At 39.9% G+C, this 15,811-nt stretch overlaps 1 protein-coding gene across 1 annotated transcript in view; it reads right to left on the bottom strand.

Annotated features, from left to right (window-relative positions):
- The window catches only part of CCNF (cyclin F), a 32,631-nt gene continuing 16,820 nt past the window's right edge, over positions 1–15,811 (bottom strand). Inside the window, exons 10-17 of the mRNA XM_044657078.1 lie at positions 14,591–14,755; positions 7,990–8,113; positions 6,675–6,855; positions 4,843–4,930; positions 3,604–3,703; positions 3,263–3,390; positions 1,093–1,262; positions 1–464 (exon numbers count right to left, since the gene is read on the bottom strand). Of these exons, the coding sequence (XP_044513013.1) occupies positions 1–464; positions 1,093–1,262; positions 3,263–3,390; positions 3,604–3,703; positions 4,843–4,930; positions 6,675–6,855; positions 7,990–8,113; positions 14,591–14,755 (1,420 nt within the window). The remainder of the gene's footprint in view (positions 465–1,092; positions 1,263–3,262; positions 3,391–3,603; positions 3,704–4,842; positions 4,931–6,674; positions 6,856–7,989; positions 8,114–14,590; positions 14,756–15,811) is intronic.

The raw sequence follows: 15,811 nt of genomic DNA on the forward strand, positions 1-15,811 counted from the left end.
TCACAGACTCCAGAATCCCAAGTTCTTCTTGTCACTGTGCTCGGCCACATTTTTCCTCTTCACCGGTCTCCGGTGGAGGCCGCTCTCTACCGGACTGGTGTGAAGAGACTGTAAACATGATTCCAAGGAGGTGGGCGTACACGGGTGAGTGTTCCGGTCACTGCCCGGGGACAGCGCTGAGGTAGTTTTGAGAAACGCCCCAAAGTTGTTCTCCACAGAGGACGTGGGGCTGGCGCTGTTGACCGAGGAGTAGCCGGAGGTCGCTTCGGTTCTGGGCTCCCTCCTGTCCTGGAAAAGGAGCCGGTGTTTGTCGGGGAGCTTGGGCTCCGGCCGCAGGCCAGGCGCATCCTGCCCGTCGCTGCGCTCCTCTAGCCGGCTGTCCTCGTCGCTGGACTCCTGACAGCAATGCTGCTCTGGATCCAGGTACACCACCGTGACGTCGAGGACGCCGCTGGGGGACGTGACTGTGGGAGCACAACAGAACACGCAGGTGAAGACCCCGGCCTGGCCTCACCCGCTGCCCTGCCCCGGCCGTGGCAAGGAGCCAGGAGGTGGCACCCAGGTGTCCCTCACGGACCATTAAAACCTCACTAGTTTTCAGTTCAGTGAATAAAACCTTTATTTTAGGAATATAGACTTTCAGGTTATTAGAAGCAGTAGCCTTGGAAATGACGACCACAGAGACCAGGTGCAGCTAACGTTATGTGACTATTTGTCTGCTGGGGAACGGATATTAACCTTTTATAAATTTGTGAATTAAACGCGTCCCTCTCCTAGCACGGGTAAGATGGTATTGTGTGTATACACACACACACACGATATATATAGATCTCCAGCTGAGGTGGTGGCAGAGGCACCATTCTCAGCAGAAATAACCATTTATTCCTTTCTCTAGGCTTGCTGAAATAATGAAACTTAAGCAAGAATAGGCCTGTCCTTCTGGGCATGAGAAAAAAGTGGAGACTGCCATCACCAGGTGCATGTTTAAGTGGCCTTCAGGATCTTTAGACAAAGGCCAGTTCTGCTTATTAAGGCTAGCACAGATCCACGAGGGATGCGTGTCCTCACCCCAATGTACAGCCCAGCACTTACCATCTCCTTCTTTCTCTCCTTCGCTTTCCTGATCTCCTTCATACCCAGAGCAGTAGTCCAAACTCCAGTCCAGGAAGTTGCCCAACAGAGTTTCTTCTTGGCTGGATAATTCAGCAGTGGGTGTTGTTACAAAACTGCCCCTATCTTCCTGAATGCTGTTTTCCCTTCTTCTGAGGAAGGAGAACACAGTCCAAATTAAATACAGAATAGAACATGTGGCATAGTGGAGACGCCCCCACAAAACCCAAAACAAACCAGGAATCCTGGGTTGGCAGTCAAGACACAGAAGGCTGATTCTGGTCCTGAGAGTGCCACTGAATAATTAGCTGTGTGACCTTTGGCAAGTCATTTTACTCCCTCTGGTGCTATAGGGTAAGCATCGCATCACTAAGTGCTTGTTCAAACATCAGCCCCCTCCTCATTATTTTTCTTGCTCTTACTGGAGCCACTGGCAGAAGTCACACACCCATGCCTACCAGGCCAGTAAAGACAAATATGTTATGTAATCTCAAATGGACCTTTCTACAGTTGCTTGGTAATCCTTTTATTCTTCCCTGATAAGATCTTTATTTAATACTACCCACCATCTCAAGCTATCATATTCTCTTCTCTTACTTTTGTTTTTTAAAATGTTTTTATTGCTACCTTCTGTTTCTTATTTCATCAAGTCTCTATCCTTCCCCACTCCCCAAAAGCCACTCCATACCACATATTATTTTTTAGATGGGGGGGGGGGGGGGGGAGAATCAGCATGACTGATCAATACATAGACCGAGTCCGAAAATATGTGCAGTGTAACACCTGTGGACTTCCTGTCTCCACAAACAGGTAGGGGTGTCTTCTCACTCTCTTTGCTCAATTTTTCTAATTTTGTTAAATTTACTTTTGATTTTTTAGGTGTTGTTCTTTCCATTTACATTGTGGTAGTTGCTGTGTAGGTTGTCTTCTTGGCTCTGCTTACTTCGCTCAACCTCAGTTTATATAGATGTGTCCATGCCTCTGGGTATTCATCACCCACATCATTTCTTACAGCACACTGATACTCTATTACATCCATGTACCACAATTTGGTCAGCCATTCCTCAAATGATGGGCATCTACTCTGTTTCCAATTCTTAGCTATCATAAAAAGTACGGCTAGAAATACTTTGGAGCACACAGGGACTTTCTTATTGATGGCTTTCTTGGGGTATAAGCCCAATAATGGAGTCTCAATTATGGTTCCCAGGGAATGGACATTTTAATCATTTTATTTACATAATTCCAAATTGATTTCCAAAGTGGTTGTACCATTTCCTATCTTCACCAACAATGTACTAATGTACCTATTGTCTTGCCACCCCTCCACCATTAACTACTGCCATTTTCAGGTCATTTTTACCAATTTGCAGGGTGTGGGGTAAAACCTCAGGATTGTTTTGATTTGCACTTCTCTCTTTATTTGTGATTTAGAACACTTTTTCATGTTGTGAATACTTTTGAGAACTGTTGGTTTGTATTCTTTGACCAGTTATCTATGGGGAATGGCTATTAATCTTTTATTTTGTTTATATATCTTGGATCCCAAATCCTTATCAGAGAAATTTGACACAAAGATTTTTTCCTATTTGATCACTTCCTGTGCAGAAGTTTTTAATTCGAAAGTAATCAAAAGTCTCTATTTTATTTTTAGCAAATACCTTTATCTCTTATTTAGTTAAAAATATATCTCTTACCCATAGCTTTGAGAAGTATATGGTCTATTATTCTTATGTTTTTACAGCATGATCTTTAATATTAAGGTTGAGTAACAACTTAGAAGGGATTGTGGAATATGATGTGAGGTTTTGGTCGAAGCCTAATTTCTGCCAGACTGCTTTCCAGTTTTCTCAGCAAATTTTAATCAAATGGAACAATTTATTTGCTAACTGTTCTTTAGAAGTGAGATAGAATTCTCCCATGAATCCATCAGGGCCAGGAATTTTTTCCTGCGGTAATTTCTTTGCAGCTAGATCCATTTCCTTTTCTGAGAAAAGTTGTAAAAAATCCATTCCTGATATAAACAACACATTGACAATATTGATCACAAATCATATTAGAGGCAAAACGTAAAAAAGCAGCACATTCTATCTGATGAGAAAACAGAGCCATTGTAAGAAGGACTATCAGTGTGGACAAAAATTTCACTTACCTTTTGGTTCTCTTCCCAGAGGGTGAATTGAGGAAGGTCTGAATTTCTTCCACATTGGGAGAGGAAGAAGGTTCTGTGTCCTCTTGTTTCACTCCTAACAGCTTGCACAACTGGCCATAACCCATTACCTTAAAAAAAGGACAAACAATAAGTGCCTCTTCTTTCTCTATCTGATCCAATACCAAAACACAAATGATACAAACAACTTCTAAGTTAGCACAAAGCATCATTTGGTCTTTGAACAGGTGGGCAGGTAAGCTTAGTTATACACACTTCTCCCAAATTGGGGCATTCTTAAGCTAGTCCTTTTTAGATAAATGGTAAAGGATAAATAAGAGTACCTTTTCTTGGCCAATTCCTTCGTATCGTTTATCCTCAAAACGTTGTTTCACAGCTGTCAAGGAAACTTGCCTATAATCCTTTGGGGCATCATCATGAAAGCTAAGAGGACAAAGCACAGAAAGAGAAAAAGAAGTGATAGGAGTAAATTCAGAAAAGTGAATGTTTGATGTTCTCGTTTTTAGCCACTTCCATTTTGGTGACAATGAAGGCTTAAAAAGTCAACATTAAACTAGATGGAAAATACAGATGTTCCAATGTGGTTGGGAAATTTTTTGTTGTTGTTCAGTTATTTCAGTCATGTCCAACTCTTTAGGATCCCATTTGGGGTTTTCTTGGCAAAAATACTACTAGAGTGGTTTTCTTTTTCCTTCTGTAGCTCATTTTACAAATGAGGAAACTAAGGCACACAATGACTTGGTCCAGGTAGTATGTATTTGAGCCCAGATTTGAACTCAGGAAGATGAGTCTTCTTGATTCCAGGCCTGACACTCTATCCACAGAGCCATTTAGCTGCTCATTTGGGAAATACATTTGTTAGATCAGTGATAAGCCCTTGACAATCATTTAGGGTCCCCGTGGAGTATGTACCTGGCTATGAGAGAAGTCGAAGAGCTCACCCAATCTGCCTTTATCACCGTATTATAGTTACTCTGAGGGGTCAAATTGGGTGGGGGGCCACAGAGACAAAGAAAGGCCAATATTAGTACTTTTTGCTGAGCAACAATTGTTTTTCTCAGGGGAGTTTCTTATTTGATTACTGAAATGGTTTGTTATGCTACGATCTGGCCAAAGAATGTAGTGTCTTAGAGAAGAAATTAAAAGAATCATACCTCCAAGGTCTATCCACTTATCTTGACAGAATAGGCTTTGTATTAGCATAGAAGACATCTTTGATAAAGGATAAATTATGATTTTTCTACCTATTCATTTAGTGTTTGTAGAGATATTAACTTTACTAACCCCTGTAACTATCACTGACACCAAAACCACCGGGATAGAGAAAAATAAAACTTTCTTTGAATGCTGGATATTATAGCTTAGCCCCACTACAAAGAAGGCTTCTGTGTAGTAGCACAACAGCTGTCTGCTCTCAAAGTGGGTCTTGCTACTGAAAAAATGTCCTCAGATCATTTGGGAAAAATTGTTTTAGGCCCTAATGCTGCTCAGAAGTTGGGTAAATAGGACTTGCATATGCTTCCTTTCTCTTCAAATTACTGTGAATTTTAAAACAAAATTACCATTTTTTATGAAGGCTCAAAACGCAGGGTATCAGGTCTTCATAGAAGAATCCAGTGCATTCCCACAATTGACTTGTCCAGGGATGTGCTGGGAAAGAGAGACAGTCAGAATTAGACAAAAGAGTATTTCTACAGTATCATAACAATCATTTCTCAAGGGCATTTTCTTTCTTAGTGCTAAGAAATAGTCCCCAAAGACTCAGGTGTTCCTATTTCAATCAAATTCTATCAGTAGGAGTCTAGTCAATGCACATAGACCTATGAAGGCTTCTCTTCCCTGGCTCTGATGATATAAGCAAGAGACCTACAAAGCATATAAGGAATCAGAAAAGGACTCCAATTCCTTAGGGTTATGCAGTATTTTTAGAGATGGGTTATCACACAGTGAAAACTGGCTTGTCATTAAATGAAACCACAGAGAGATCACAGCAGACAGAGAACCCTTATTGGTCACATTCCAATTTCCTCATTGAAACCTGCTCACCTGTTAATTACTACAGAAAGAAATGCAAAGAATTTGACAAATACCAAAGCCAGACTAAACTGTCAACAAGAGAATACTTCATATTTGGGTAAAGGAGAAATTAAAGTGATAATAGCATTCTGACAATATGGACTAGACATTTCAGATTGGTTCTTAGCATTGCATTCAGTAGATTGCTGTCTTGGTGAGATGATGACTCTTTCCTCTTCATTAACTGCCACTAGGAATGGACATGATTGCCAAGGCATTCAGGTATCTAGGTCTGTGATCTGTATTTTGACTTGTTACTCTCCAGACCAAAAAGCCATTTGTGGGAGGAAGCCCGAGACTCTTCTCAGAATCCTCTATGCATTTTGTGCTGTTGCTGCCTCAGGGGTGCAAAGCTAGAGGCAGGCAGGTTCACTGCTAGCCTGAAGGAGTTATTTTTTTTGGTAATGGTTGGGGCAAGAGTTGTTTCTTGTGGGAGAAGTAGGTGAAGGGATGAGAAGTGGGAGAAAGACATTCCACTCTCCCCAAAGACTAAGAAGATAAGCCTGGAAAGGCTGAGAAGAACTTTGGACGGAGTCAGGAATTGCCCGAGGGTTAAGGAAAAAAGACTCAAGAAATACCCAAATAGGCATAACCATGCCTCTTCTTGCCAGATCTGTGAAGCCTTCAAGGTCATTCTACTCTCAAGGTCTTTAAGTCTCATCATCCACTAGAGAGGAAATCATGTCGTTCCCCTGCCTGCCTACCTACCTATGGTGACAGCAGAGTAAATGTACACAAGGGCTGTCTGCACATGAATTCATCTCCTTAACCAGTTAAAATTAAAAGCATCTAAACTTGTACCCAGAGAGCTCAGAGGAAGATGTACATACAGACAATTGTTACTCTGGATATCTGCTGTAAAACACAATTGTTAGCTGTATCTCACTTCTTCCCATCTCCTGTAACCCCCTTGGAGATGTCATATAGCCCAGGGGCTTCCATCCCACCCTGGAGGCAGCAGAATCAGTAGGTTATCCTATAGTGCTGACTTTCCTCCTTCCCCTTGAAGTACAAACAAGTAAGATTTGAAGAAATAAAGGTATCTTATGAATTATGAATGGTTATTGCTGGATAATTCTGCACCAGTCCTATGACTAGGTGGGGTATCGGATGAGAGCATTGGTCATGGCAGGACCAGCTATGTGAGTCACAGCCTCCTAGATTGAATGGAGTTTGTCACCTATAAAATGAGGAAGATAGCAGCCGTACTCCTTACCTCATCCTCAGGATGCCTATGAGGACCAAGTTGGATAATGCAGATAAATAACTTTGTGAACTAAACAAACGTGGGCTGTTATTATTACAGAGTGTGTCTTACCTTGCCTATGCATCAACTTGGCCAGCAGCAGGGCTGCAGCAGCCAGATGGGCAGGGGAGTACACAGACAGGCTTGTATACAACAAGGAGAGTTCACAGATAAAGCTGTACAGGTGAAGGGTTCTTCTCTCTGTTGGGACTACATTTAATAGCACTTCTTTGTAATCTACGAGAGTAGGAATCTAATAAAAGAGAGAACACTCCAATTGATTAAATGCTAGATTTCAGAGCACATACAGTTCTGTGTTTTACAATTCCCTACTATATATATATATACACCTTTGAATAATATAACTTTTACATTTTGATATATACCTTGAATAATATATTTTTGAGGATAGGTTTAAATTTATCTTAGATACTGATTCCCCATACATAATATATGTAATAATAGAATATAACAATAAAATATAATAATATAAAGTATATTTGAAGATAGGTTTAATTTATCTTAGATAAATTTATATATGTGTGTGTATAAATGAGATAAATTAAACCTATCTTCAAAAATACTTTATTCTAGAAATGTAAACACGGATTTTGCTACGTGGATCCTTAGAAACTTATTGCTACATATTCAGAGATGGTAATGAGATTCAATAGCAATGTGCATTGAAAAGACACAATTTCATCAGAGGCAGTGCTCCCTCTGCTGATACAAAGTGTAATTTTTTTTTATACTTGAGCTTATGGTCTCTGGTGATGAGCCTTTCTGCACTTAGCTAGGCTGATCCTTAGAGACACACTGTCTTAAGGACATACAGGCTGTCACTGGCTTTGGACCTGAAGGCTTTCCAGTATGTTCTGCTAGAGTTTGTACTTCACTGGCACTCTCTGAGAGCCTTGAATCCTTTGCTTGCCCCAGTAAAGCACCAGAAAGATGACTTTTAAAATGAGAATTTTTATGTGCATGAACAAGGAAAATTCATTTTATAGCTAGATTTATATATATATATATATATATTTACAGCTAGAAGGGACCCTTTGAGGTCTATCCCCTACACTTCAAAGGTGAGGAACATGGATCTTATTGATTCCAAATCCAGTGCCCTAACTATAATGCCATTCTGATTTTTCACATAGCTAGGAAGTGTCTGAGGCCAGATCTGAACTTAGGACCTCCCATCTCTAGGCCTGGCTCTCAATCCACTGAGCCACCCATTGCTGGGGGAACCCAATGATTGATTCTGCTCTAAGCCTTCCCACTCTGGGAATGACCTTCTTATGATGCAGCTGATCATTACCTCCTCAATGACAAAATCACCCCACTCATTGCAGAGAGAAATACAACTTTTATTTAAAAATAAAAAACTTACTCGAATCTTTCCTTCCAGGGCAGAAATAATCTCTCCCATCATTCTTACTAGATCTTCATATTTATAAGTGTTATCTGTTAGCCAAACTGCTTCACGAATTGTCAAGATCTCTTTGCTAATGAAACTGCAATATTAAGAGATATATACCATATTTTAGTTAAATGTTGAAAGCTTGTGGGGTTTGGCAATGACCAGGATTTCATTGGGAAATTTTGACATTTTGCAGGGAAAAAAGATTACACAATAAGAGATGAAGTAACTTCTTTAGCCTTCAGTGTCACTGGGCAGCTAAGCTATACATGAGTGCTGTGGAGACACAGATAAAAAAAAGAGGGGAGAGGAGGAAAAAATGACATATATATTAGGGAAGGAAGTTAGGACAGGTTAAAAAGAAAGCTATCTGCCTGGAAATGAATGACCAAACCAACAAAACCTATCACTGAGCAACCTAAAATCTATACAGAAAGAATGGGACAAGGCCTAGACTAGAGATTTAAAAAAGGGCTTGAAATTTTCCACATAACTGTTAGATTTTTATAGATATTGGATATTTAAGGTAGGCTGATTAGCATTCTAACAGCCATGTAGACTTCTCTTCCTTTAAAAAGAATCCTCACCTTCCTTCTTAGAATCAATACTGTGTATTGGCTCCAAGAAATATGAGTGGTAATGGATAGGCAATGAAGGTTAAGTGACTTTCCCAGGGTCACACAGCTAGGAAGTGTCTGAGGCCAGTTTTGAAACCATGATCTCCTGGCTCTGTCCTTAGTCTACAGATTTCAAAGTTTTATCTCAAAATAGGCTTTTGGATTTGAATCAGATTTGATTAAATTTTCCACAAATTCTGTCTCACAGGGATAACTGATGTTCATATGAAATGACTCTAAGACATTGAAATGAAAAATTCATCATGTATCTTCTGAATAAAAGATGCTTTCTCTTGAGCTCCATTCTTGCATTAGCAACTGCCTATTGGAAATGTGCAACTGGATTTCTTTCAGGCATTTTGGGTTCATCTTGTCCAAAAGAAAATTCATTATTTTTCTTCCTCAATCCTCCTATCTGACCCTGCTATTCCTGTATTCCAGCACTTCTATTCACTTAAGATTTGTAACCTTGCAGTCATTCTTCTTTATATATCACCCCCTCCCCACCCTGATCCCCATTCAACCAGTTGTCAAGTCTGGTTGATTCTACCTCCACATTATCCTTCACCATTAATTCCTTTCTCTCCACTCGCAAAGCCACCATACTGGTTCAGAACCTTATTATCTACACCTGGGCTACTATAGTAGCCTCCTAAACTGTCTCTCTGAACCCAGTTCTTCCTCTTCCCCAATTTAACCTTTACATAGTGGCTAAAACAATTTTCTCTAAACACAGTCTGACTCTATTATTCTCATGCACTAGTGGCTACTAAACAAAGGTTAATATAATTCAGGATTCAAATGATTTGGAAAGGTTGGGACAAACAAGTTAACAGGGAGAAATGTGAGGCCCATATTTCTTTATTTTGGTGTTAAAAATCAGTATATGGTATACTTCTGGGAAGGCAGTCTGATGTTTATAAAAAAGGAGCCAGGCTCCTATTTCCTCTTAAAAACAGGAATAAGAATGCCAGAAAAGATCAAAATTACTAAAAACAGAAGAGATAATTTAAATGTTTCAATAGATATAGCTAAAAGCATAAATCATAAAGTAGCTGAAGTGGAAAGACGAGCCCAGAAAACTGGATCAAGATCTGAAAGTAGCACAGGGGAAACTGGTAGCATCCTGAGAAGCTGAAAAAAGGAAAAAGAAATCTCATCCCAATATTGATTATTGAAGAAAATTTCCCTAAACTGCTACCCACAAAAAGCTGTGACTCTATGGATAGAAATGTCCAGTATCAATCCAACATGGATAAATTTCAAATTCAATTCTCACACATCATTACTAGATGACAAAACTGGTGAGAAAAAAAAGAATCCTACCAGAAATTATATACCATACCTCCCCTCTTTCTTCCTAATTAATTACCATGCTAGACTTCTCTGGAAAAAGCAGAAATAACTCAAGAAGTTGGAACACAATTATATAAATAAAAAAATGGGGCTTCAGTTTCAGAATCAGTTTTTAGTAAATCTAACCTTTTCATTTCAAAGTTAAAAATGGTCATTTAGGCTCCTAAAAGACCCTAAAGAACTGACTCAACTTAGTCTCGCTGGATTTCAATTAATGATCTCTAAGGTGTCCAATAACTCTAAATCATGATGATATTCAGTTGTGTCTAACTCTTCCTGACTTCATTTGTGGTTTTCTTGGTAGAGATACTGGAGTGGTTTGACATTTCCTTCTCTAGTTCATTTTGCAGATGAAGAAACTGAGGCAAATGGGGTTAAATGACATGGCCAGGGTCACACAGCTAGCAAAAGTCTAAGGCCAAATTTGAACTCAGGAAAAGGTGAGTCTTCTTGACTCGGCCTAGCACTTTATCCATTGTGCGACCTAGCTGACCCTAAATCCTGATACTAAATGGTTAATCAGAGACAAAATCTTAAAAGATCTTCTATAGTATAATAAAAACACATACCACAAGTGGGATAAATTTGGAAATGATTATGACATTAAAAGTAAGAGGTCAACAACATATTTTAAAAAGTCAGGGAATGACTATCTACCTTAGAAGTGAATTTCTTCCCCATTTAAGACTAGCACTCCCTTATTCTTGATATCTAGTCTGGTAGACTAACTGACAAGCACAGTGCTATATTCACCCAAATTAGACCTTTGAGGGATATACAGCCTGGTACAAATGAGGAGGAACAAATGCAAAATCATTGTAAAATCATATGTAAAGCCATTCCAGAAATGGCACGGCCTCTATGAACACCATGTTATACTTTCAAAATTTCTCAGATTCAGGACTGATTTTAACACCCGTTGATGGTAAATAGTTTCTCTGTCTGTCTCCCACCTTCTCTCACCCTTACCTTCTGACTTAGAATCAATATTGTGCATTGGTCATAAGGGCAGGTAGTTCTTTTTATGGTATTCTCATCTATTCGTGGGACCCTAATCTGTGTACTGAATTAGCAAGGATTGTCTTCCTACACCACCATTGGCTATTTGCTAAATGGAGCAATTATCTGTAAAGCACTTTGCAAACATTAAAGTGCTCTATAAATTCAAGCTATCATCATCATCATCATCATCACAAGATGCCAGTTTGAAGGGAAGATGGGAGGCCTGGAACACAGAATGGAAGCGGAAAGAATAGTTTGGAAAGACCCAAGTTCAAATCCTAACTCTGACATATACTAGATGACCACAAGCCAGTTAGCTTCTCCCAAATTAAGACTCCTCATCTGCAAAATGGGATAATATCTTCAGTACTTAATTATATCAAAAAGATATATAAGAAGCTCTATAAATATGAGTTGCTACTCTAACAAATAGGAAAGGAATCCACTTTACAGTGGAAAAAGTTGACCTCCACGAAAAACTAGTGGTAACTCTAAATTCTATCGCAATGGAAGACATAAAGCATTTTCCTCACAAGTTTGTGCTTTGGTTTCTCTGGGTCCTGCTTGCTGCTCAATCCTTAGGTTTTCTGCCCTAAAAGTTCATTTCACAAAGCCTCCTAAACAGTTTCTACTAGACACCAGAAGGGGAGCATACATTTTAAAGACCCGAAGATATTACTCATCATTGTGGATAGCTTAAGGGCTATCTTCTCACAGGATACGCTGCCTCTGTGTACTCTGACTCTGCATGAGCTTCTCCCAAAGAACTCTATCTCTTGGCTCCCTGCACACAGTCAAAGCCACGTTTGATGCACATCTCAAGAAAGGGTGGAATAATCATCATGACCCACATTAGAACAACTTCTGACTGCCCAGGAGCTGGGGGGATGCCTACTCTGCCAGGCATTATTCTTCAAGGGCTTCAACTTCATTAGCTATGTTCCTGGGTATCACCATCTGCCCAAAGACCTTTGAGTCCTATTTGTCCTCCTTGCTCTCCCCTCTCACCTACCTCCTCCAGGCAACTGATTTCCTGCTTGTCTCAGTCCCTTCAGTTTCAGTTCTAAGAAACTCTGGTACCAGCTCAGCCTGGCCTTTTGGTTCATGCTTCTTTGGCTTCTCATACAGACCTTGACCCTTCTTGCCCAGCCTCTGGCTAATCACTGGGACATGTTTGCCATTCCCCACAGAGGGGCATGACAATAAAGAAATTAAACCAAAAATAATTATAGTATGATTAAAAGGTGTAGCTTTACCAGGAAATTTAATGATTCTTAAAGCCTAAATTATAAAAACAATAATAGATCATCTCATAGATAACACTGATATTACATATCAATGGGATGCAGTCAAAGAGGTACTCAGAGGTAAATTTAGTGTTGTTATTAAGAGAAAAAAATAAACTTGAATGTGTATTCAAAGAAAAGGAATAAAGTAATACACCAAATGAGAGAAGTCAGAAGATTATTAAGGTCACAACAGTAATAGTAAGGTAGAAAGACAGAATAATTGAAATCATAAAACCAAAAGGTGACTTTTAAAAAACGAGATCAAGAGAACTGATAAGTAATTAGTAAATGCAAAAATTTCTAAAGAGAGAAATTACAAAATGCAGGAAGTTTTGTTAATTTGGGGCTTTATTCCTTATTTTGTTTGTATTTGTAATTAAAAAAATTTTTTTGGGAGGTGGGGAGAAGACACAGCAAGGCTTTGTTTGATGATAAATCAACATTGTGAAATGGCTGCTGGGATTTTTTTTTTAAAACCCTTACCTTCCATCTTGGAGTCAATACTGTGTATTGGCTCCAAGGGAGAAGAGTGGTAAGGGTAGGCAATGAGGGTCAAGTGACTTGCCCAGGGTCACACAGCTGGGAAGTGTCTGAGATCAGATTTGAACCTAGGACCTGCCGTCTCTAGGCCTGGCTCTCAATCCACTGAGCTACCCAGCTGCCCCTGGGATTTTCAATACCACAGGCTGCATTAACCAAATGCATCTGGGTGACAGCCATGTTCTAGTCTCTACTGGTCAGATGAATATTTGTAGCACAATGTTTGATTTTAGGACATTGAAAAAATGAGAGAAAATCCAGAAAGGATTATCTCAGATGGTGATGTGCTAGGAAACCATGTCATATGAGAAATGGTTCAAGAAATTGGGCACATTTAACCTGAAGTAGATTTAGGGACATGAAAATACCTTTTTTTTTTTTAAAACCAGGGGGAATATGCTTGTTTTGTGTTTCTCCTATGAGACGAAAGTTGGAGGGAGACAGATTTCATTTTAATGTAAAGAAAACTCCCCTGGAATGAAATATATTTAACAGATAAGGGTTTTTGGTTTTGTTTTTGATGTTTCCTATCACATGTGAGTGAGGAGCCTGGAGCCCCTCCACCATTAGGGAATGTGTAGGTGAGAATGAAGTCCCTGGTGACCAGGGGGAGATTCTTGCTGACCTCTTTGGTGTGAGAGAAGTTAAAAGGCCACAGGCCTGTGGTTGGGGGTAAGTACTGGGAGGGGGTGGTGGTGGTTGTAGTTCCTGTGTACCAGCTCGTGGGTCTGGGTCAGTCCCCCTACTCTAGCCAGGTCCTGTGACACACCAACAGGGACTGAGATGCCAATCATGGATCCGCAAGAGCTCCTGCCCAAATGGAATGGCTGCCCTTAGAATACCCCTGAGGCACAAAGGTGGTGGGTGAGGTCAGTCTGGCTCAGTTCGCCTTGACTTTGGGCAGCCCCGGGTAGCTGCTTGCCCTTCATACTGGAGTGATAACAGAATTCAGAGAAGAGCAGGAAGAAGATGCCCCCATACGTGCATAGGGGGTCACTGATCACAGGGTACTGGTCGTCCCATAGCAAGGTGTAAGCAGTGGCTGTTGGTTTCCAATATTGGGAAGTTTAACTTGTACTAAGTTTAGTTGGGCTAAAGATCTAAGGTTGCTTTCAAGATTCTAAAAAGAGTTAAAAATATTCTAAAGTTCTAAAAGTAAAAATGGAATAAATTTAAGATTTTAAGATTAGGTTTTGAAAAGTATATTTTAGATTTTAGAAAGTGGATGAGGGCACAGAAAGCTGGCATTTTCCCTGACTCTTAAGCAAGATACCTACCCCATAAAACCAAGAGGAACAAAGATTCTTCAAGTGAGTTGCATTTAATTAATAGGTGAAAATGCCTGCCTAAATCTGATACCCAAGGATTCTAGAGACTGGGTTTGGGTTTTTGGAGATTTTTCATATTGTAGAGCACACCATAGGGTCCATAAAGCCATAGAAAATTAATAGTTACAGAGGCAGCTAGGTAGTACAGTGGATAGAGTGCTGCCAGGCCTGGAGCCAGGAGGACCTGGGTTCAAATTTGGCTTCATATTTCTTAGCTGTGTGATGTTGGTAAGTCACTTAACCTTGATTGCCTAGCCCTTGCTGTTCTGTCTAAAAATTCATATTAAGACAGAAGGTAAGGGTTTAAAAAAAAAAAAGAAAGGAAAAGAAAGCCAACAGTCACTAAATAAAACACTCAGATCATTAGCATCTTCTCAGGAATTCACTTGAGTGTTTAGCCTGCTCACAAGATCTGTGGACAGTTAGGTAAGTATCTCACCGGGTACAGATGACCATGCAAGCAATTCCCAGAAGCTGCAGCTTGGCTCGAGGCACCACTCTTAGCTTCAGGTAACGATCTACACATTCCACTGTCATATGAAGGCAGAGGCTTGTAAAATCCTTCATGGTGGCAACTTCCACTAGCCAGTCAATCAAAATGTACCTATGAAAAAAGCACTCAAATCCATAAGTCTGCACCAGGAAAAGCAATGAAGAAGTTCTATTTAAGAAAACTAACAAATCTCCAACTTAAAAAAAAGGCTTCCTATAGGAAGGAACCTTATAAAACAAGCTAATTCTAAACCTAATCTTGACCATGGATAAGTCAACAAGCAAGTGAATAAGCTATGGCCTAGGCAACTGCTTTCATGGTGGTGCATAAAGTTGACATGTGATTAATTCAGGTGAAATTATTGATTCCAAAGAATCAGCCTTGGCATGAGCCTATTGCCCCTTGGACTTATCTTAAAAAAACACAACCCCCCAAACTCTTACCTTCTGTGTTAGAATTGATATAAATATAATCCCAAGGCAGAAGAGTGGTAAGGTTTGGGAAATTGGGCTTAAGTGACTTGCCCAGAGTCCTGCAGAAGTGTCTGAAGCCAGATTTGATCCCAAGTCTTTCTGCCTCTAGGCCTGGCACTTTATTCACTGAGCCATCTAGCTGCCCCTAGAACTGTCTTTTTATCCTCCATTATACAGGCAAGGAGACTGCTCAGTCAAGACTGTCTGAATTTCTATAAAGTGGATGTCAGCCTCAGGGCCATGGGTTAAAGGACCATTTTTTGCTTTTACGTGGCATTGACACTAGAGCTGGCTATTCAATTTGAAAATCTTCATTTCAAGATGGTTACATCAAAATGAGAAAGTATTCTAAGAAAAAGAGAAATTTATCCAAAGGTGAGAAAGAAGTCTTTTAGGAAGAGGTTAAGGGAATAAGCAGTAATACTTCACTTTGTCTGGAAGTCACTTATCCAAGAACCTCAACTAATTAGACCGTGGCCCAGAATGGGAGGAAAAAAATACCATAGAATTCTGGGCATGAAATGAATGAACTAATACTCATGTACTCTGGTCTGTCAAGAAGACTATAAATGCTTATTTAATTGGTGCCACCAAGCCTAGCTAATTGATCTCTTAGTCTATAGCTATAGTGAGGTGAGAATGAAGGGCCTTTGATAAAAAGGAACATTGATAGGAGCAAGGAGGGATAATAATA

Source organism: Gracilinanus agilis, chromosome 1 (assembly GCF_016433145.1).
Source record: "Gracilinanus agilis isolate LMUSP501 chromosome 1, AgileGrace, whole genome shotgun sequence".
Lineage (NCBI taxonomy): Eukaryota > Metazoa > Chordata > Mammalia > Didelphimorphia > Didelphidae > Gracilinanus > Gracilinanus agilis.